Genomic DNA, 24,215 nt, shown 5'->3' on the forward strand with positions numbered 1-24,215 from the left:
AAGGACGTGACGTCGAAACATTATCACCGTATATGGCGAAAATATGTTTCTTGGTGTGAGGCCAGGAATGCTCCTACGGAGGAGTTCCAGTTGGGCCGTCTGCTTCACTTCCTTCAAACGGGAGTGAATTTGGGCCTAAAATTAGCTTCCATAAAGGTTCAAATTTCGGCCTTACCCATTTCCTTTCAAAGAGAATTGGCTTCTCTTCCTGAAGTACAGACTTTTGTGAAGGGCGTGCTGCATATTCAGCCTCCCTTTGTGCCTCCGGTGGCACTTTGGGACCTTAACGTGGTGTTAAGTTTCCTCAAGTCACCTTGGTTTGAACCACTCAAAACAGTAGAGTTGAAATACCTCACTTGAAAAGTGGTCATGTTGTTGGCCTTAGCTTCTGCAAGGCGAGTTTCGGAAATTGGCGGCTTTATCATAAAAAAGCCCATACCTGATGTTTCACGTGGATAGGGCAGAGTTGAGGACTTGTCCTCAATTTCTGCCCAAGGTGGTCTCATCTTTTCATATGAACCAACCTAATGTCGTGCCTGTGGCTACACGGGACTTGGAGGATTCCGAGTCCCTGGATGTGGTCAGGGCTTTGAAGATTTATGTGACCAGAACGGCTAGGATCAGGAAGACCGAAGCTCTGTTTGTTCTGTATGCGGCCAACAAGGTTGGCGCTCCTGCTCCAAAGAAGACTATTGCTCGCTGGATCTGTAACACGATTCAGCAGGCGCATTCTTCTGCAGGATTGCCATTGCCTAAATCGGTTAAGGCCCATTCCACTAGGAAGGTGGGCTCTTCTTGGGCGGCTGTCCCAAGTGCGGACTTCTTCTGCAAGACTTATATAGAGTTATTGCTTACATAAGGGTTATGTTATAGTTGATCGGGTTTGAACCGAGGCTATGTTATTGTTCATACTGTTAACTGGGTAGTTTATCACAAGTTATACGGTGTGATTGGTGTGGCTGGTATAGATCTCGCCCTTAGATTTACAAAAATCCTTTCCTCGTACTGTTCATCTCCTCTGGGCACAGTTTCTCTAACTGAGGTCTGGAGGAGGGACATAGAGGGAGGAGCCAGTGCACACCCAGAATCCAAAGATTTCTTAAAGTGCCCTACCTCCTGCGGAGCCCGTCTATTCCCCATGGTCCTTACGGAGTCCCCAGCATTCTCTACGGACTACGAGAAATAGATTTACCGGTAAGTAAAATCTTATTTTTTTTTATTGGTCATTGATACCTGACTTTTTCAGCTTTTGCCATTTGCTGCAAATGAGCTTGAAATGTGGTGCTCATAACTAACTATGTGGTCTATGTACTAAACCGTGGATAGAGATAAACTACCAAATAATCAGCTCCTAACTGTATTTTTTTTTTTTTTTCAATCACAAACTGTAACATGGCAGTAAGGCACTGACTGACTGATACTGTATCACTGTCGTCTTTATCTCTCTCCAAGGCATAGTTTTATTGTCAACTTTAACTGCTTCTTTATAATTTTGAACTGACACGTCAAGTGATATCAAGAAATATTTGTAAGCCTATTTCTCTCATGTCCTAGAGGATGCTGGGGTCCACATTAGTACCATGGGGTATAGACGGGTCCACCTGGAGCCATTGGCACTTTAAGAGTTTGAGAGTGTGTGCTGGCTCCTCCCTCTATGCCCCTCCTACCAGACTAAGTTTAGAAAATGTGCCCGGAGAAGCCGGCCACAGCTAGGGGAGCTCTACAAAGCTTCTTTAGTAAAAGTTTTTTTTTAGAGTTTATTATTTTACAGGGAGGCTGCTGGCAACAGCCTCCCTGCTTTGTGGGACTAAGGGGGGGAGTAGTGTCCGCCCTGCGGGGTCTGAGCCACTATCTCCGCTGACAGGACACTGAGCTCCTGAGGGGATTGATTGATCCCCGCCACAGGGGATCGCTCACCCCATCAGCATGCCGCCACCCGCTTACAGAGCCAGAAGATGGGTGGCAAGTGAGTCACCGACCCCCCCCTAGCAAGCGGGGGGCTGGTGTGAAGATGTCGGCAACAGGGTAATGGAGCGCAGTACTAACTGCGCTCCGGGGCTCAGCGGTACATAGTGCGGAGCTATGAGGGGCGCCCTGAGCCAGCGCCTACACCCTACACTGGTCACCCAGCCTGTCGGGGTCCCGTGATCTCAGCCAGCATAATTCCTCACGTCAGTATAATCCTATGAAGAGCGGGAAGACAGCACCATTTTGGGGGTGGAGCTTCTCCTCAGAGCGAACCCAGCAGCGTTCAGCGCCATTTTCCTGCCTGCACAACGCTGTCAGTGAAGAGCAAGTCCCTCCAGAACAACTCCAGCTATCTCTCACGGTACCAGGGGGTTGTAGAAGGGGGGGGGGGGGGGCGGCCTCCCAGGATGCTTCCTTTGGATGCCGGGTTCTTGTGTCCGCTACAGTGCTTCCCGTCCCATAAGGGACTGCTTTAGGACATCCCCCGATGTTATTCCCTGTGGAGCCCAGTATACCCCGCAGCAGAAAACGAGGTTTATGGTAAGAACTTACCGTTGTTAAATCTTTCTGCGAGGTACACTGGGCTCCACAGGGCGCCTACCCTGACACACTTAGCTTCTTTGGGTTGGTATGGCATTAGCCACTGACACCTTCTGTCGTGAGTATGTAGTGTATGTGGCTACTAACGGTTGTCGTCTCTTTTTGCCTGCTACTGCATTGGGCTGGTTAACAAAACTGAGCTCCTGTGTACTGAGGTGGAGTTATAGAGGAGGCGGCGCTAAGCATTCTATGAACAGTAAAAGTTTGTAGCCTGTTGGTGCCTCGGATCAAGATCCTACTCTCTACTCATTTTCAAGCTATAGTTATTTGGTTCAGTACAACTTCGTTTTAATTAAGTCCTGCATTGTTACTTGGTAAGTAATGTTTCAGCGGTTGCTGCGTTTCAAGCTAGTTAGCTTGATGTGCCTTGTATGTGTGAGCTGGTGTGAATCTCGACACTATCTGTGTAAAATCCTTCTCTCGAAGATGTCTGTCTCCTCGGGCACAGTTTCTAGACTGAGTCTGGTAGGAGGGGCATAGAGGGAGGAGCCAGCCCACACTATTAAACTCTTAAAGTGCCAATAGCTCCTGGTGGACCAGTCTATACCCCATGGTACTAATGTGGACCCCAGCATCCTCTACGTACTACGAGAAAAGGATTTACCGGTAGGTAACCAAATTCCTAATTATGCTTCCACTTCAAGATGTGTGAAGGTATTTAACTCCGCTAAAGAAGTCCATTACGTGGTCACATTACCGTCGTAGCGAGATTAAGGAGGGTGGGGATGTGTGTGTGGGGAATACTGTACCCCATGCTCCCCTCTGTTACAGGGTCCCCCGGCTGGAGAACTCTGAGATTACTAGGATGCAAGCAGGACAGTATGCAGTGCAGGCAGAGACACCGGAGTATTAAGCCCAGTAATGACGGGAGAGATGTGTGCTGAGCGATCTTAACACAGACCGCTCAGCACACATCTCTCTCCCTCCGCACAGCACAGCGCGATGTGTGCTGAGCGAGGGGTATGGCTGGCGGGGGCGCTCATTTCACCCAGCGGGTGAAATGAGCGATGTGCTAGATTGAGCCTGCATGCAGGCCAATCTAGCACCGGCGATAGTTGTTTAATTGAAATAGATTTAACCTACTTCTCTGAACAACTGTTATTGTTTGTTTTCCAGCATTTGGAAGCAAACTGCTGGTTGTTGTTTGCTCTCATACAACACATTACCAGATTTTCAGTCCAACCAACTAGTTGGCTGCTTTGACAAATATTCTTTTAGATGTGTGGCCAGCATTGGGCAGTTGATCAGTGTATGACCACCCTCGTGATTGTTATACAAATTATTATCCAGTTAGCTGGTGGGAACAATATATTCTGTTGGTGTGAGGAAGCAGACTATAGTAAGCCATATGCTACCACACACAAGAAAATGCCCTAAAACGGTTGTTTCAATCATGTTAAATCATCTTAACAGTAGACAATGCCTACTTCTGGTCCCAGTGCTGAAATTGGAGGAGGGGTTGCATTTTTGTTTTTTAACATACAGTTGTGCTCATAAGTTTACATACCCTAGCAGAATTTGTGATTTTCTGGCCATTTGTCAGAGAATATGAATGATAACTCACAAACTTTTCTTTCACTCATGGTTAGTGGTTGGGTGAAACCATTTATTGTCAAACAACTGTGTTTACTCTTTTGAAATCATAATGACCACAGAAACTACCCAAATGACCCTGATCAAAAGTTTACATACCCTGGATATTTTGGCCTGATAACAAGTTGACACAAACGGGTTTGAATGGCTACTAAAGGTAACCATCCTCACCTGTGATCTGTTTGCTTGTAATCAGTGTGTGTGCATAAAAGGTCAGTGCGTTTCTGGACTACTGAAAGACTCTTGCATCTTTCATTCAGTGCTGCACTGACGTGTCTGGATTCTGAGTCATAGGGTATGTAAACTTATGAGCACAACTGTATACTAAAGGCCTCATTGACCTCTGCAGTTCACCAAGTACCATTATGCCTTGGCAGCAAGACCGTCCTGGGATCTGTGGTTTACAAGTATATAAACACACACACACACACACACACACACACACACACACACACACACACACACACACACACACACACACACACACACACACACACACACACACACACACACACACTAGAGAATGCAGGCGCCCACGAGTGTAATGACTAAATATAGCAGAAGGAATATTTAGGTGGGTGTTTTTATGTCCCCAAAACACCTATCTGGTTAAAAGAACTACCAGCGAGTATCCATCATTTGGGATATCGCATGTAAGAGAAAAACACAACAAACATAGTGTGTACCGTTCTCAGACTTACTCACAGCACTGAGGTCATGGGTTCAATTCCCACCATGGCCCAACTGTGTGGAGTTTGTATATTCTCCCCGTACTTGCGTGGGTTTCCTCCGGGTACTCCGGTTTCCTCCCACAATCCCAAAATATACTGGTAGGTTAATTGGATCCCAACAAAATTAACCCTAGCATGAATGTGTGTGCGTGTACATGTGGTAGGGAATATAGATTGTAAGCTCCACTGGGGTAGGGACTGATGTGAATGGCCAAATATTCTCTGGAAAGCGCTGCGGAATATGTGTGCGCTATATAAATAACTGGTAATAAATAAATAATAATAAACCTCAAATCACTGAACAAGTTTGTGAGAGTGTCCAAGTTCCGTATGGAAACACTGCGCTCCATTGTACTGCCTATGGAACCCGGAGACTATATGGTATCCCTGGATATAAAGGATGCGTACCTGCATATACCTATTGCCGTGTCGCATCGGTATTATCTGCGGTTTGCTATTGGCAACCTCCACTATCCATTCCAGGCTCTGCCATTTGGACTGGCTACAGCTCCTCAGATCTTCACCGAGGTCATGGCCGTAATGACGGCCCATCTCCGTTGCCAGGGAGTCAGGATCCTGCTGTATCTAGATGACTTGCTGATTCTGGCAAACTTCCACAATGTCCTCCTCAGTCATCTGCAACTGATGGTAAGTTTTCCTACAAGCCCACAGGTGGCTTATCAATTGGAAGAAATCCTCGCTGGTCCCAGCTCAGAACATGGTGCACCTGGGGACACTCCTGAACACACACAGTCAATGACTGTTTCTGTCTCCAGAAAAAGTCCTGAAACTTAAAGACAAGATAAGTTGCTTCCTTTGTTGCCCCAGAGTGTCGATACACTCGGCGATGCAAGTGCTTGGCCTGATGGAGTTGGCATTCGACATGTAGAGTACACTCCAATTTCATTCTCGCCCTCTGCAGAGGTTATTCCTTTCCAAGTGGGACGGCCTACCTCATCGGATCAGATCTCACATGATCACTTTGACTCCGGAGGCTCGTCTGTCGCTGACCTGGTGGCTACAGGACCAGCAATTGAGCAGAGGCCGTCCCTTCTGGATCACCGACTGGGTCCTGCTGACAACGGACGCCAGTCTGAGGGGATGGGGTGCGATGTTGGAGCAACACTTTTTTTCAGGGGCGCTGGGCCAAGGAGGAGTCACTCCTCCCAATAAACATTCTGGAGTTGTGGGAGCTGTTCAATGCACTATCTCTCGCCCTGCCTCTAGTACAGAACAGGTCTGTTCAAGTACAGTCAGACAATGCCACCCCGGTGGCATACATAAAACATCAAGGCGGCACTCAAAGCCGCATGGCAATGATGGAAGTGTCAAAAATCCTTTGTTCATTTTAACCTCTTGAGACAGTTGACCTTAAATGGCTCTTTTACTGGCTCTTGCCTCTGCTAGAAGGGTGTCGGACGTGGGCTCATTGTCCTGTTGTCAACACTTTCTAATATTTCATTGTGACCGGGTAGTTCTTAGAACTCACCCAGGTTATTTACCTAAGGTGGTGTCATCTTTTCACCTTAACCAAAAGATTGTGGTTCCGGCCTTTATCTCTTCTGATTTGTCCTCTAAAGAGCAGTCTTTGGATGTGGTATAGGCTCTCCATATTTATATGGAGAGGACTGCCTCAGTCATGAGGTCAGACTCCATTTTTGTCTTGTTTGGTTTTCACAAACGTGGCTGGCCTGCATATAAGCAAGCCCTGGCCAGGTGGATTAGAATGGTGATTGCCCAAGCTTATGCGCAGGCTGAACTCCCAGTACCTGCTGCTATTAATGCCCATTTTACTCCTTTTGTTGGACCTTCTTGGGCGGCTCGCTGTGACGCGACCGCAGGATAATTGTGCAAGGTGGCTACGTGGTCCTCTGTGAACACGTTTATTAGGTTCTATGCCCTTGAATGCCTCCCAAGATACTTCCTTTGGACGCCGGGTTCTCATACTCGCCAAGGCGCTTCCCCTCCCTTGAGGAACTGCTTTAAGGACATCCTTGATGTTTCCCTATGGAAACCATTGTAACCTGCTTTAGAAAAGGAGAGTTATGGTAGACTTACCATGGTTAACTCTTTCTGCGAAGTACATTGGATTCCACAGGGCGCCCGCCCTGACACACGTAGCTTCTATGGGTTTGTATGGCTTTATCCCCTACTCCTGTCGTGAGAATGTGGTTCTATGTGACTAACATCTACCTTCTCTCTTACCTGCTCCTGCATTGGACTGGTTAACGAAACTGAGTTCACAGTGCTTTGTAGGTGGGGTTATAGAGAAGGCCCCTGAAGGTAGAACATTTTCTGAGGAACCCCCTGGGGTGGATGTGTCAGTCTCTCGCCTGTCTAAGAAGGCGGTGCTGCCTGCCTCGGTCTCCTTTACCATGAAGGATCCTGGGGATCGAAAGATAAGAGTCTACCCTAAAGTCTATATACACTGCAGCTGGCCTCTCACAAAGACCGGTCATTGCGGGTTGCTGGATGACCCATGCTATTCAATTCTAGGGCCATTCAAATTCAGGGTGATTTGCCCTTAGTTACTATGGTAACCCTACTGAAGCACATTCAGGACACTACACGTGTCCTCTGGGATTCTCTCAAGGAGATGGGGAACATTAATGCTCGGACGTTTGCCATGGCAGTATCCGCACGCAGGGTCTTGTCGTTGCGTCAGTAGATTGCAGACGCAGAATCCAAATGTAGTGTGGATTCCTTCCCCTTTTCTGGGGAAGGGCTTTTTGGGTTTGAATTGGAAACCTGGATTTCCAAAGTTACGGCTGGGAAATCCACGTTTCTCCCCTCCGAGGCCCACCAGCGAGACGCTCCTTTCCGGGGCCATCTGGCCTCAGTCTCTCAGATTTCGATCGAAGGACAGAGGTGCCTCCAATGTGGCTAGAGGCACCAGGGGTAGGTCCAGAAAACCTGCAAGTACCAGTTCTCATGAACAGTCCACCGGTTCTGCTTCCACTAAGGTGTCGGCATGATGGTGCCCACCCACCCCGGGGGGATCTCGAGGTGGGAGCTCGACTGTGTCACTTCAGCAGTACAGACAGTACTCTTTCCCCCCCTCCCCAACGATTTTTCAAATCAAGCTTACCAGCTTTGGAGGATATGCAAGTTACGTTACAACAGGCTATCCGGAAGTTGGTCCAACCCCCCTTCTTTGTTCCAGTACCACTACCGCAACACTGTCACAGTCAATCTGTTTGTGGTGCCGAAGCTGGACAGTTCGGTCAGACCCATTCTGAATCTGTAATCCTTGAATCCTTATTTGAGTGTGTTCAAGTTCAAAATGGAATCCCCGCGAGCAGTGATTGCTGGCATGGAAGAACAGTAATTTCTGGTCTCTTTGGATATCAAGGATGCCTATCTCCATATTCCGATTTGGCCTCATCAGGTGTTCTTGCGTTTTGCGCTGCTGGACGATCACATCCAATTCCAGGCACTGTCCTTTGGCCTGTCAATAGCCCCAAGGGTATTCACGAAGGTGATGGCGGAGATGATGCTTCAACTCCGGGTCCAGGGGATCAATGTGGTCCCTTATCTGGACGATCTTCTGGTAAAGGCAAAATCCAGGGAGCTTTTATTGCTCCATATCGACCGCACCATCCGTCTTCTGTCCGACCATGGGTGGATCCTCAACTTACAGAAGTCCCACCTGGAGCCAACTTAGAGGCTTCTGTTTCTGGGGATGTTGCTGGATACTGTGGCCCAGAAGGTATTTCTACCAGAGGACAAGGCAAAAACACTTCAGGAGATGGTCCGCATGGTGCTCCGACCTACTCGAGTGTCTGTACATCTCTGCATAAGATTGTTGGGAAAGATGGTTGCCTCATATGAGGCAATCCAGTATGAGAGGTTCCATGCCAGAATGTTTCAGTTGGATCTCCTGAGCAAGTGGTCCGGCTCACATCTACAGATGCATCGGATGATTCAGCTGTAACCTCAGGCCAGGATTTCCCTCCTGTGGTGGCTACAGTCCTCCAATCTCCTGGAGGGCAGGAGTTTCAGGATTCAGGATTGGACCCTCCTCACGACAGATGCGAGTCTGGGAGGATGGAGAGCTGTCACCCAAGGGGCGCAGTTCCAGCGCAGGTGGTCAGGCCACGAAAGTCTCCTTCCGATCAACATTCTGGAACTTCGGGTGATCTACAGTGTTTTTCTTCAAGTCTCTCCTGTACTCCAGGATCACACGATCCAGGTACAGTCGGACAACGCCACGGCGGTGGCATATATCAATCGACATGGAGGGACAAAAAGCAGAGCCTGCATGCGAGAGGTGTCAAAGATACTCCTCTGGGTGGAAAGAAATGCAAGAGCCATGTCGGCAATCTTCATTCCAGCTGTGGACAACTGGGAGGTGGACTTCCTGAGTCGTCACGATCTCCACCCAGGGGAGTGAGGTCTCCACCATCTGGTGTTCCAGCAGATCATCGACCGGTGAAGTTGTCCACAAATAGACATGATGGCTTCTTGTCTCAACAAGAAACTTCCCTGGTATTGCTCGCGGACCAGGGTCCCTCAGGCGAGGGCCTGTGTATGCACTGGTGTCGCCTTGGCAGTACTGGCTGGTCTACCTGTTTCCTCTAATCCCGTTGCTCCCAAGAGTGCTAAAGTGACTCAGGAATCAAGGTGTCCAGGCAATTCTAATTGCCTCGGAGGGCGTGGTACGCGGATCTTCTGGACATGTCCGTCGAAGACCCTTGGCCTCTACCACTCAGAAGAGATCTTCTTCAACAAGGACCGTTCGTCTACCCGGACTTACGGTGACTTCGTTTGACGGCATGGAGGTTGAGAGGAACATCCTAGCTCACAAGGGCCTTTCCAAGAAAGTTATTGCAACCATGGTTCAGGCCAGGAAACCTGTGACGTCAAAACACTATATCATCATATCTGGAGGAGATATGTCTCTCTTGGTGCGAGGAACACACGTGTAAGCCTGCAAAGTTTCACTTGGGATGTTTCCTGCAGGCTGGTGTGGATTAGGGTTTACGTCTGGGTTCCATTAAGGTCCAGATTTCAGCTCTCTCCATTCTCTTTCAGAAGAAATTGTCACTGTTGCCAGAAGTTCAGACCTTCTCGCAAGGGATACTCCACATACAACCTCCCTTTGTGCCGCATATGGCACCCTGGGATTTGGATGTAGTGTTGAAATTTCTAGAGTCTTCCTGGTTTGAACCTCTGATGACGGTAGAATACAAGTACCTCACAAGGAAGACTGTGCTGTTACTGGCCCTTGCTTCTGCTCAACGTATTTCAGAATTGGGGGCCTTATCTTGTAAAAGTCCCTACTTGGTCTTTTACGAGGACAGAGCGGAGCTCCAGACTAGACAGCAGTTCCTGCCAAGGTTGTCTCTGCATTTCATCTGAATCGACCTATTGTGGTTCTGTCCAGTTCTGACATTTCTGCTCCTTCGGAGGCATTGGATGCTGTGCGTGCCTTGAAGATATGTCAAGCGTACAGCTTGGGTCGGAAAGACGGATTCCTTGTTCTTACTTTATGATGTGCTGAAAAAGGGTTTCCCTGCTTCAAAGCAGTCCATTGCTCGTTGGATTAGGCTTACGATCGAACAGGCCTATGTGTCGACAGCCTTACCTGTTCCTTAGTCTCTAAAGGCCCACTCTACTAGATCAGTGGGCTCTTCCTGGGTGGCTGCCCGTGGAGTCTCGGCCTTGCAACTATGCTGAGCTGCTACCTGGTTGGGGAAGAACACTTTTGTGAAGTTCTACAAATTTGATACCCTGGCCAAAGAGGATTCCCACTTGCTGCAGCAGTCTCCGCACGTTTCTGCCCGTTCTGGTAGCTTTGGGACATCCCCATCATACTAGTTTTCCCCAATATCCCTTATGGATGCTAGAGAAAATAGGATTTTAATACCTACCGGTAAATCCTTTTCTCGTAGTCCATAAGGGATATTGGGCGCCTGCCTCAGTACGTGGACTTTTCTGCAGGTTCATGTTCTATGGTTACCTGTTCAGCTGTTGCTATTGTTGTTACCAGCCGTTGCTGGTTGTTGTTTGTTAGTGGTGTGCTGGTGTGTAAATCTCACCACCCTTTGTTATCATGTTCCTTCTCTCATATATGTCCTTTTTCTTTTACCTATAACTGACTGTGGGAGGGGGCATAGAGGGGAGGAGCCAGCACACCCAGTTGAAGAAATTTAAAGTGCACTGGCTCCTTTGGACCCCGTCTATACCCCATCGTACTAGTTTTGCCCAGTATCCCTAATGGACTGCGAGAAAAGGATTTACCGGTAGGTATTAAAATCCTATTTTTTCAGTTATTGGCCTGATCAGTCCCTAATCAGCTGATCTAACCGACCATTGAACAGTGTATTGCCTCTACCAAGCAATAATTATTGGACTGTCGGACATGCAGATTTGTCTAGCATGTCTGAAAGGGGTATGGGTCATTGGGTCGACCACTGTTGGTCGACATGCATTAGGTCGACAGGGTAACTAGGTTGTCATGGTTATTAGGTCGACAGGTCAAAAGGTTGACATGAGTTTTTTTTTCTTCTTTTGGTGTTTTCTTCATAAAGTGAAAGGGAACCCCAATTTGTGCACTGTGTCCCCTCGCATGGCTCGCTTTGCTCGCCATGCTTCAGGCAAGGTGCCTCGCTCCGCTACCGCTGCGCTCTGCACAGGTTACCGTTCCCAATTGTAGTCCACGTGGATCGTATAGTATGAAAAAGTCAAAAAATTTGAAAAACTCATGTTGACCTTTTGAACTGTTGACCTAGCACATGTCGATCTAGTGACCCTGTTGACCTAATGCATGTCAACCAATAGTGGTCGACCTACTGACCGTATTCCTCTTAAAGATCCGATAATTGGTGCTTCAATTTCAACTGTTTAACAGGCCGGAAGCATCAAATATTGTAAAAAAATCTGATTTTTGGCAACGATATTGGATGTTATCAAACAATTGGTTTGTTGGTCTGATGGACGTTGTTATCTGAAGGTTGTATGCCCAGCATTATTGTGAGAATTATCAGAAAATGTGGTGAATTGTGTATTTGTGAATATTATTTTGTCATTTCAGAAAAAAACCGTGATAACCACTCTGAATGGGCATTCAGGAAGAGTTAACTGTGTGCTGTGGATTCAGAAACATGATTGCAGTAAGTATATTTAACCTTATCAGCCTCAGCAGTCTAGGACAAATGTGTTGTCTGGAGCCTATGGGGCTGATTCAGTTAGCCGTGAGTTCCGTCTGCGGAATACATGGGTTATATTTATCAACTGCACTCCCTGTTCGTGGCACCGGTGGCAGTGTCTCACAGTAATTCTATAGTTCGCAACCTGGGGGAAGTTCATGAAAAAGCACTGAAATCACCCCGTACCTCAAAGAAGTGGCTATAACATTGGATAATTGTATTGGGCACTGTTAGTGCCCATAAGAAAAGTATTTTAGGTTCTTAAAAGGTGTAAAATGCTGATTTTTTTTTTTTTGTAGTAACAGTGAAATTATTTTCACCAAATGAAAGCCTCTAGATTATTTTAGAGTACAGAAAAATTCTGTAATGTGAATTTTAAATGTTTTAAACAAGTTTCAAAAATATTTTAAAAAGTTGATCAATATTATGATACTCATTGCTTCAATAAAAATACAATAAAAATATAAATTGAAACATCTATACAACACCCCAAAATACATGTTACACATAATTCAAAACATTTTTGAGCTTTTTAGTAGAAAGTCACCTGAAAAATAAAATGTATTATTTGCCTTATTATGCTATTTTATTTTCTCCAAGTGCATGTTATACCACTGCACTGAGGGCCTGATTCAGAGATGTACACTGTGAAGATATGGGGTTCCAAATCACTCGGGCACAGTGGTAGATGAAAACCAGCAGTGGTTTATTGAACCAAATGGGAGATAAACCGCTTGGTGTGTAAGCGGCACTGCTATTGTGGGCATTAATATGGTGCAAGGGGCATTAATATAGTGTTGCTCCGTATGTGCACGGGATTTATTCATTTATATTTTAAATATATATTTATTTATTTTTATATATATAATATATTTAATTTTTTATTTTTTTTAAAGGGGGGAGGGGTGGCCCTGCCTATTTTGTCAGTCCCGGGCCCCACAATTCTGATGGCAGCCCTGGGCTTAGCTCACTGTTGTACAACAGAGATTAAACAGAAGGAACATGGGTACCTTAAATTAGTCAACCTGAGAATTGCCTCTGTTGTGTGTTCCTTAGTTAAATTGAACCAGGTCTATTTTTTGTCCATTTCAGACTAACTCTGCCATGGTACAGTGGTAACATCAAATTTTTCTGTGAAATAGTGAACAAAGTATAGAGTTTTTTACGGCTGGAGGATAAAAATTAATTAATTCATTACAGTTCTTTAACTTTGAGATCCTTCTTAAAATGTACTCTTATGTAGAGATGAGCGGGTCGGTTCTCCGAGATCCGAACCCCCCGAACTTCACCCATTTTACACTGTTCCGGGGCAGCCGCGGATCTTCCCACCTTGCTCGGTTAACCCGCACGCGTGCGAACATCATCATCCCGCTGTCGGATTCTCGCGAGATTCGTATTCACCCAAGGCACCCAGAAAAATACCTCAAACTGCCTAAAAGGGGGCATAAGTTGCCGCTGGCACAGCCCTACCCCCGCCAGTATAAATATTACAGTGTGTGAGTGTAAGGATGCGCCATTGCGGGGGCGGAGCTTCTTCCTCAGGCAGCCAGCATACTACTCAGCGCCATTTTCTCTCCTCAGGCTGCAGAGAACACGCTGGTCCTCTCCTCCACTTCTGACAAGTACAGGGTGCTAATAATGGGGGGCACAAAGCGATTGTGGTGCATTTGATAGTGTATATTACTATTTAAAAAGCGCTGTTAGGCTGTGGACATACTGTGTTCACAGGAAATACTGGCACTGGGATTGTGAACTGGCTGCTCCTATCCTGTGTCCCTCTGACAGATTTTACTGTGGGTCTGTCCCCAAAATAAGTCCCAGTGTGTCTGTTGGTGTGCTGTACACGTGTGAGGCATGTCTGAGGCAGGGAGTTCCTCCCCGGAGGAAGCCATTTTAGGGACACAGAGTTGTAATGTGGTGGCGCTACCGGTACACCAAGAGCCTGCATGGGTGAAAGAGTTACGTGACAGTATGCATCTGATTAACCGTAGATTAGATAAGTCTGAATCTAAGGCTGCATGCAGGAGAAAATCTGTGGAAGATGTGATTTTTCAGGATGCTGTTATTCCTTATGCGGGCGACCCCTCTGGGTCACATAAGAGACCATTTGCAAATGTTATAAACACTGATACCGACACGGATTCTGACTCTTGTGTCGACGATAGTGAATCCAGAGAGAGAGAGATCATAAATTGGCAAAAAATATACAATATATGATTCAGGCTATAAGGGACGTGTTGGAGGTTACAGAAACCACTCCTGTACCTCAGGAGAAGGCGTATTTATGTAAGGAAAAGAAGTCCAAAGTCACGTTCCCCCCTTCACACTAACTAAATGCTCTGTTTGAAGGGATGTGGGTGAATCCTGGTAAAAGATTTCGTATTCCCAAAAGGATTCACATAGCTTTCCCTTTCCCGGTTGAGGACAGGAAAAGTGGGAGTCACCCCCTGTGTTAGACAGTGCACTTTCCAGGTTGACAAAGAAGGTAATTCTCCCTGCTCCTGGCACGGCTTCTCTTAAAGAGCCGGCTGACCGCAAAATGGAAACGACATTGAAATCCATTTATGTTACCAATGGTACACTGACTAGGCCCACTATTGCCTGCGCATGGGTAAGTCGCACTATTGAAAAATGGTCAGAAAGTGTGTCATCAGAAATTGACACGATTGATAAAGATGAGATACTTCTTAAGTTGGGGAATATCAAGGACGCTGCCGCCTACATGCTGGAAGCAATGAAGGATATTGGACTCTTGAGTTCACAGGCCGCTACCATGGCAGTATCTGCTAGGCGGGCGTTGTGGATTCGCCAGTGGAACGCGGATGCAGATTCCAAAAGTAACATAGAGGCTCTCCCATATAAAGGTGAGGCCTTGTTTGGCGATGGCCTGTATGCGTTAGTCTCAGCGGCTACCGCAGGTAAGTCGACATTTTTGCCCTCTGCGCCTGCATGGGCAAAAAAGACCTATCACCCGCAAATGCAGTCCTTTCGGCCCAAAAGATACATAAAGACGAGACGTTCCCCCTTCTTTGCAGGTAGGGGAAGGGGAAAGAAGCCCACAGCGGCTCCAGGTTCCCAAGAGCAGAAGTCTACCCCTACTTCTGCCAAATCCCCAGCATGTCGCTGGAGCTCCCTTGCGTGAGGCCGCTCGGGTGGGGGCACGTCTCAGACTCTTCAGCCAGGATTGGATTCTGTCTGGCCTGGATCCCTGGGTGTGCAAATAGTATCCCAGGGGTACAAGCTGGAGTTTCAAGACGTTCCCCCAAGCCGATTTTTCAAATCGACCTTGCCAGTTTCTCCGTCAGAAAGAGAAGCAGTAACAGTGGCAATCCAAAAATTATGTCAAGACCAGGTCATAGTCCTGGTACCGTTGTCACAACAAGGGAGGGGTTTTTATTCAAGCCTCTTTGTGGTTCCGAAGCCGGACGGCTCGGTCAAACCGATCCTAAATCTAAAGGATCTGAATTGTCACCTAAAAAGGTTCAAGTTCAAGATGGAATCACTCCGGGCAGTGATTGCCAGTCTGGAGGACGGGGACTACTTGGTCTCGGTGGACATAAAGGATGCTTACCTGCATGTTCAATTTATCCTCCTCACCAGATTTATCTGAGATTCGCGGTTCAGGATTGCCATTACCAATTTCAGACGTTACCTTTCGGTCTCTCCACGGCGCCAAGGGTATTCACCAAGGTGATGGTGGAGATGATGGTTCTCCTTCATCAGAAAGGAGTCAATATAATTCCTTATCTGGACGACCTCCTGATAAAGGCGAGATCCAGGGAGCGGTTGTTACGAAACATATCTCTCTCTCTCTGTCAATACTCCAACAACAACACGGGTGGATCATAAATTACCCAAAGTCACAGTTGGAACCGACGACAAGGTTGGCTTTCCTCGGGATGATTCTGGACACAGAAGTTCAGAGAGTATTTCTTAAGCTGGAAAAGGCTTTGGAAATCCAGAAAATGGTAAAACAGATATTGAAACCATCAAGTGTGTCGATCCATCAATGCATTCGGTTGTTGGGGAAGATGGTGGCGGCCTACGAGGCCATACAGTTTGGCAGGTTCCATGCCAGAGTATTCCAGTGGGACCTGTTGGACAAGTGGTCGGGGTCACACCTACACATGCACAGAAAGATAATCCTGTCGTCAAAAACCAGGATTTCGCTCCTGTGGTGGTTACACAGCTCTCACCTACTAGAGGGACGCAGGTTCAGGATTCAGGACTGGATCCTGGTAACCACGGATGCAAGTCTACGAGGCTGGGGAGCAGTCTCTCAGGGAGAAAACTTCCAGGGACGTTGGTCACAACAGGAAGCCTGCCTTCACATAAACATTCTGGAGCTAAGAGCCATTTACAACGGCCTTCAACAAGCGGTACATCTTCTTCAAGACCGTCCCGTGCAGATCCAGGTGGACAATGTAACAGCAGTCGCATACATAAACAGGCAGGGCGGAACGAAAAGCAGAGCGGCAATGGCAGAGGCGACAAAAATCCTCAGCTGGGCAGAAAAACATCTACAAGCTCTGTCTGCAATATTCATTCCGGGAGTAGACAACTGGGAAGCAGACTTCCTCAGCAGACACGATCTCCATCCAGGAGAGTGGGGCCTCCACCAAGAAGTCTTCGCAGAGGTGACAAGTCTTTAGGGAGTTCCTCAAATAGACATGATGGCGTCTCGTCTCAACAAGAAGCTTCAGAGATGCTGTTCCAGGTCGAGAGACCCTCAAGCAGTAGCAGTGGATGCACTGGTGATCCAGTGGGTGTTTCCGTCAGTGTATGTTTTCCCTCCACTTCCGCTGATCCCAAAAGTACTCAGGATCAAGGGTTCGAGCAATCTTCATTGCCCCAGACTTGCCAAGGAGGGTTTGGTACCCAGATCTTCAGCAGTTACTCATTGGAGATCCTTGGCCTCTTCCTCCTCGGGAGGACCTGCTGCAGCAGGGGCCGTGTGTGTACCAAGACTTACCACGGCTATGTTTGACGGCATGGCTGTTGAGCGCCGTATCCTAGCCAGGAAGGGTATTCCTGAGGAGGTCATCCCCACCCTTATTCATGCCAGAAAGGGAGTAACGTCGAAACATTACCACCGTATTTGGAGAAAATATGTATCTTGGTGTGTATCCAAAAAAGCTCCTACGGAAGAGTTTCATTTAGGACGTTTTCTCCATTTTTTGCAGGATGGTGTGGAGGCTGGCCTCCGATTGGCATCAATCAAGGTCCAGATTTCGGCCTTGTCAGTGTTCTTCCAGAAACAATTGGCATCTCTTTCAGAGGGTCATACCTTTGTGAAAGGGGTTCTGCACATCCAGCCTCCATTCGTGCCTCCAGTGGCACCATGGGGCCTTAACGTGGTATTGCAGTTCCTTCAATCGGATTGGTTTGAGCCTCTACAAAAGATAGAATTGAAATTTCTCACTTGGAAAGTGGTGATGCTTTTGGCTTTGGCATCCGCAAGGCGGGTGTCTGAATTGGGGGGCCTTGTCTCACAAGAGCCCTTACCTGATCTTCCATGAAGATAGGGTAGAGTTGAGGACTCGTCAACATTTTCTTCCGAAAGTGGTTTCATCTTTCCACGTAAACCAACCTATTGTTGTGCCAGTAATTACTGACACATTCACTGATTCAAAATCTCTAGATGTGGTTAGAGCTTTGAAAATCTATGTTGCTAGAATGGCTCGTATACGGAAAACAGAGGCTCTATTTGTCCTGTATAATCACAAGAAGATTGGCTGTCCTGCTTCCTATTGCACGTTGGCTTAGAAATACGATTCAGCAAGCTCATACTACGGCTGGAATGCCGTTACCGACGTCGGTAAAGGCCCACTCCACTAGGAAGGTGGGCTCATCCTGGGCGGCTGCCCGGGTGGTCTCGGCATTACAACTTTGCCGAGCAGCTACTTGGTCAGTGTCAAACACATTTGCTAAGTTCTACAAGTTTGACACCTTGGACCTCAAGTTTGGTCAATCGGTGCTGCAGGGTCATCCGCACTCTCCCGCCCGTACTGGAGCTTTGGTATAGACCCCATGGTCTTGATGTCGTCCCCAGCATCCTCTAAGACGTATGAGAAAATAGGATTTTGATAACCTACCGGTAAGTCCTTTTCTCCTAGTCCGTAGAGGATGCTGGGCGCCCATCCCAGTGCGTACTTTACCTGCAGTTTAGTTATTCGAGTTACACAAGTTGTGTTTTCTTGGTTTCGGCATGTTGCTGCAATTGGTTCATGCCTGTTGGCGTGTGTTATGTTGAATGCCATGTGTGCGGCATGGTTGAGGGTGTGAGTTGGTAGATAGCTCACCGCTAGTTAAGTAATTCCTTTCCTCGAAATGTCAGTCTCCCTGGGCACAGTTCCTACAACTGAGGTCTGGAGGAGGGGCATAGAGGGAGGAGCCAGTTCACACCCAATAAAAAGTCTTTAGAGTGCCCATGTCTCCTGCGGATCCCGTCTATACCCTCATGGTCTTGATGTCGTCCCCAGCATCCTCTACGGAATAGGAGAAAAGGATTTACCGGTAGGTTATCAAAATCCTATTATTTTGTCTATTACATCATTTAAAAACATTTTGTAAACTTGAGCTCTGTGTTGCTTCTTTTTTCAATAAATCTCTTCAATATATTGTCTGGCAAAACATATACTGTAAACTAGTAATTCATTCAAAAATGTAGTCCGTGCTGTCCCCATTTTTTAATCAAGCATTTATTTTTTTAAGGTGCTGAAACGGAACTCGTCTCTGGTGGATCTGATAATAAGGTGATCATTTGGAAGACAAAGGACTATCAGGTATTTAGATTCATTATCATTGAATCCTAATACTAAGCTAGTCTAGAAAGCAAGAAACAGTATTTTGCATTAACTAGCTGGCTACAGACAAACACCTTCCCTTTGCAAACCTGTATACCCAACACCTCATACACTCTGCTTTTCAACTCACAGCGTACATCCGTTACCACAAATAACTTGATTACACCCGCACGCCTAGAAACATGCACACACATGCAACATCAACTCATACATTCCTCTCAAATCACAACAATCCTACCTCTGCCTTAACCACCCCAGGCTATAAATTATGGTTATTTCCTAATTTAGCACACAACGTAATGGCAGGATTACTGCTATCACCATTATAACAGGGAGTAGGCCTCAACAGTAATGTGTTATTGGCTGCAGGGCTGTTCTACACCTATTTCACTGAGGAGTGAAGTTAGCCGGATAGTTACACAGTACTGGTCACCATGCACTTTGGCCTACTCAGTGTAATAGTGAAGTTAAAACGTTTCTGTGGTTTAGTGAGGAAGTGTGCATGAATGTTTTCTCCTGAGTTAATGATCATGTCTAGACCCCCAACCAAAGGAGAGCTTTAAGCTTCTCAGGGGCATTAGGGAGGTGCTGCAAGGGTCTGTGTGTATGTGGATTGTGCTTGTGGTATGGACACAGATACTACCCAGGTGCAGTGTGCTGCTCTTTGTTTGTGATCGAGATTTGTGTAATATGCTGGAGTATTGAGGCAACATCTGTACAACGTGCTGCCTGGAAGCTGGAGATATCACCATGGAGCTTTTCACAGTTTGGGGAGGCGTGTACTTTCATAGCTAGAATTAGGTATGCAATTTAAGGGTAAGAGTGGAGGTGTCTGTGCAATGTAAACCATGTAAATTAAGTACCAATTCTGTATAAAGTCTCTAGTCAAGTGTATGTATGATTGTTCAGTTGGTGTCTGATCACACTGTTGACAGTTACCTTGTCGACACCATAAAGTCAACATGTCGACAGACACAGTGCCGACTTCGCAAACAGAATGGCAACGATTGGGTTAGGCGCTACCGGGATTGTCAGGGTTAGACTTCAGTGGGCGGTTATGGCTATTCTGTGCGGGTAGATTAGGGGTAGGTATTATGGATAAGGGGACTGTACTTACTGTAACTGCTAGTCACATGACTGCTGAGGCCCTGAAGAACACGCTGGAGATGTCGCTGCAGCCGGGACCAGGTAAGTGACTGCTCAGCCTCCAGGGACGTTATGCCGACATTCTATCATGTCATATCGATATTGTGACCATGTTGACATTCTCATGTATACTTTATGCATGTCAACATGATTATGACTGTTTAAATAACATACCACACCCATTTCACATTTGCTTGTGTCCACATTAAATTGTAAGTAGTTTCATGCAGTCATATTATGTGTCTCCCTTATAGTGTGTACATGCTGATGTACTGGAGGGTCACACTGAGGCAGTGTGTGCAGTTCATGCTGTGTACATGCCAACAGACTCTGAGGATGATCTTCTTGTGGCCTCTGCTGCCTCAGACTGCACTGTTCGAATATGGTTAAGAAGCAAGTTAACAAGTATGTATTGTTTAATTGGACTCCTCCTACTACCAAAATGCTTCCCCCTATTAATATAACTTTGCAACTGGGGTGCCAGAAGTAGAAGCTGCAAGCTGGACTTCAATTTTCACATAAACAGCCAGCTATGGGAAGCCTGATGTACGTACAGCCCAATGCCTTCATTACTGTTAATTGGACCATCTGGGAATTTGAACCATTAACCACTAAGAGACACAAGGAACTTTGCCAAGATCTTCATGGTATAAAGAGACCTTGGCAAAGTCCATTTGCAGCACTAAACATACACTGGCAGAATACTTCAGTCTCTGTAGGCACACCTGTGCTTTAATTATTCACAAATTTTAGGAAGCAGTTTCTGCTATAGTAAAGTAAGTTCCATTTATAAGACTGCTCTGTAAAAAATGATCTGCAATAATGGTACTTAGCACCTGATTCAGATTTGTACGCAATGGCCATATTTACGGAGCTGAGCGATTATCTGTTGACGGTTCATGCATCATGGCCACACTGCACATGTGCGGCGATTCAATAGGAATGATGGTCACAGGTTATATTCATTAGGTGATTGATAAGCAGGGACCGTTTGTGGGTGGCAAAAACGTACACATGTTGCAAACACTTAAGGGATGTGTCTCAGACTGTGATTCCATGCTCAGAAAATATGACATCAGTATTGTGGTTCCCGCAGGCCATTCTGCGTGGCCATAGAGTTCTTAGAACTGTGACAGGCGAATGATCTGTGACTGCTGCAATGTCTGTGTACGCAGGTGCTTGTATCTGCAAAGCCGCTCCTAGGGTGTCTCAACACAAATCCTGGTGGCTGTAGCATTTGCATATTTTCGCACAGTATCTGCATACAGGATTAACATACAACTGAGTCAGGCCCTTAGGGCCATACTTGTACTGCTGGTCAGCTAGAAGTGGTCGTTTCTAGTGCCCCCTGAGAGTATGTACATAGAAGAAGGCTGGGCTTATTTGTAGTACCTGTTTCTTGACATCTTGTTAGATTACATTGGCACACACATGAATGCACATCGTACTCTAGGACGTAATAGCCTTTGATATTTTGGCGGGATGCAAATCACCCTACGTAATGAATGCTAAATAGCCAGAAAACCACTATCTTCAGACAAAACTCTTCTCCATGATTTTTCCCCCAGTTTTCTGCATACATATTGTGCAATTTAATAATCGCCAAGTTCACAAATATATGGAAAAACATGTAAAAAAAAAAATAGAGCTGGGTCATTGCTAACTTGCCTATCAACTTGCCTTAAAAAAATATATAGATATAAAAATGGGATATCATTTTATAGGTAGATTGTACATTTGTGTTACTGTTTGCCAGGGCAGTAAGATATAACATGCTGTGGGTGTTTATTACAAATAAGCGAAGTAAGCGCTGCTACCTTTTCCTGAAACGATAGCCCGCCAGTCTCGCTAGTCTTTTTATAAATATCAATAGATTACTCTGTGATGGAAAATGAGTAATATTCATTGCATTTATCTGCTGGGTAGGAATTGAGAAGCAGAAAAGGTCAAACAGGCACAACAGTTTCAGCACTGGAGGCCAAGTCATTAAAAGTCAGCTTGTTAACATTATTCCCAAGCTTCTAGCAGTAACAATCTTTTTGGTTCCTTCAGGGGGGGTGAAAATGCCTAATGGTTTTTCTCCTGATGCTCTCTCGTAGCTGAATGTCTTCAAACCTTGTCTTTTGGAAACGGATTTGTTCTGGATGTCTGCTTATCATTTTTACCTGGCAGTCAGGGTGAGTAGAGTTCACCTGCATTTGTCATTGCAAATGAAGTGGAAAGTAATGCGACACTAAAGTGACGTATTGCAGTTCATTCTTTTTTCTCATGAGTACCAGTATTTTATACAGTTAAATCTTCTTAACTTTTATACGTGTTATTCTAAAATATGGCACTTAAAGCAACCTTACAGCATATATTTGTAGCATCATGACAATTTTCCCATCCATGCCTGAGTGTTCTTTGTTGTAAAGGTGTTCTTAAAATCGTGTAGGCATTAAGTGGATTTAAACCTCTGTTTGCATTATTGTCTCACTTCCATGTCAATTCCACATATTTCATTGAGTGAACAACACACAGTAGACCTAGAGCAGAGGTTCCCAAACTGTGTGCCGTGGCTCCCCGGGGTGCCTCGGGACACTTGCAGGGGTGCCCTGGGTTGGTGGTCCAGGACCAATTCAAATTATTCATGGTCAATATAATAGGCAAAACCAGTGTTGGTGGCTGCCAGTCATAAAATATGTGGTCAAACAGAAGAAAATCTTGTCCCTCACCACACAACTGACCCTAAGGATGACATATAAAGTTATAAACGCCATCTACTTAATGTAATATTTCTTTCTACATTTCTCAATAAGAAATTTTTGGCCTAGGGGTGCCGTGAAAAAAATTCTGATATTTTAGGGCGCCGTGATTCAAAAAAGTTTGGAAACCACTGACCTAGAGCTAGCCTATTCTAGATGGATGATATATTTTAGAAACAAATTGGTCCTGTATCAGAGTTGCATGCTTGATGAGTACAACTCTGCATACGGACAAATCTCCATATTTAAGAGTAGATGTATCATATCTTGGAGAGAGATAAAGTATTAAGTATCAGCTCCTATCTGTTCCACTGAGAGGAGGACCAGTGTATGACTTTCTTTGTAAAATATGATTAGATTTCATACAAATATTTCATAGACAGTGGTATACTTCCCTATCGGATCACAATCAAATTCTTCTATGGCTCAGACTGTAATCCGTAGCTGTTCCTCTAAGTGTGTGCTTAAAAAAGCAACAGTGAGAGTATATATAGTGTTGTATGTTTAAAACTATTAATAAACAATGCAAACAGAATATGGAGGGGAAACCCTTAGTAATGAGAGGGTGATTTGAATCCTCTTAGGTGGTCACCATGTGTTGACATACATGAGAATGATGCTCACTTTAATCTCTTACACGAGACTAGAGGGAGAAGACATATGGTATCTTTATATGCTCACATGACTGCTTACTTCAGCTCTATGTAATAAGTTCATCAAGCTTTTATTTATCATAAATTAATAAATACTGTATGATATGTTTAATTCTTATAGTACTTTACACTGCAGAAGAGATAAAGTTGTGATTTTAGTCCGCGCTACACTTAACATTGATTGTATTTTTTCTTTGGTGTTCTGCCGCTGGGTCCCATAAACAGACTATAACTCTGACAAATTTAGAAAGTCCTGCAGTAAGGCTCCACTGCGTAATTATAGGTATATAAATACACAGAACATTCAATCTGGTACTTCACTCTACCTTTCAGCAAACACCACAGTGTTCTCTGTGTATCTTGACTTCCTACTTGTTTTCCCTTTAATGTAGGTGTCTCGCTGTTTCTTTCTATTTTGCAGTCCCCATTTTAGCTTGCGGAGGAGATGACAGCCAGGTTCATTTGTATGTAAAACAGGATGGGCAGGTAATTATTCCTTCCACAGTTGGTACTGGTTTACGTGTAGAAATTAGCATTATTTTCATTTTCTTTGATGTACAGCCTGCTGCTGTCTTTCCTGGCTACTGCTGTAACTACATTAGCTCTCCCCAGACAATCATCATACAAAACATTTCTCATTTACATTCTGCACATTTAAGCCTTAGGTAATTAGGGCACCATAATCTGTGCCTTACCTATTGTATCAGTGGGTGGAGATTGTTTCTAGTTGGAAAACAAATACTTATTTAGGAGAATGTCCAAAACCCACACAAGGGATGCATAGCTTGAGCTGGCATAAGTAGATGTTTAAAATGTGATCTAT

General features: G+C 45.6%; 1 protein-coding gene across 3 annotated transcripts in view; it reads left to right on the top strand.

Annotated features, from left to right (window-relative positions):
• Positions 1 to 24,215, top strand: part of ELP2 (elongator acetyltransferase complex subunit 2) — a 405,605-nt gene that overhangs the window by 23,827 nt on the left and 357,563 nt on the right. For all 3 annotated transcript variants that reach the window (XM_063922926.1, XM_063922927.1, XM_063922928.1), the window contains exons 2-6: positions 11,929 to 12,007; positions 18,758 to 18,828; positions 20,250 to 20,400; positions 22,095 to 22,172; positions 23,814 to 23,878. In XM_063922926.1, coding sequence (XP_063778996.1) covers positions 11,929 to 12,007; positions 18,758 to 18,828; positions 20,250 to 20,400; positions 22,095 to 22,172; positions 23,814 to 23,878 — 444 coding nt within the window. The remainder of the gene's footprint in view (positions 1 to 11,928; positions 12,008 to 18,757; positions 18,829 to 20,249; positions 20,401 to 22,094; positions 22,173 to 23,813; positions 23,879 to 24,215) is intronic.

This window comes from Pseudophryne corroboree, chromosome 5 (genome assembly GCF_028390025.1).
Source record: "Pseudophryne corroboree isolate aPseCor3 chromosome 5, aPseCor3.hap2, whole genome shotgun sequence".
NCBI lineage: Eukaryota > Metazoa > Chordata > Amphibia > Anura > Myobatrachidae > Pseudophryne > Pseudophryne corroboree.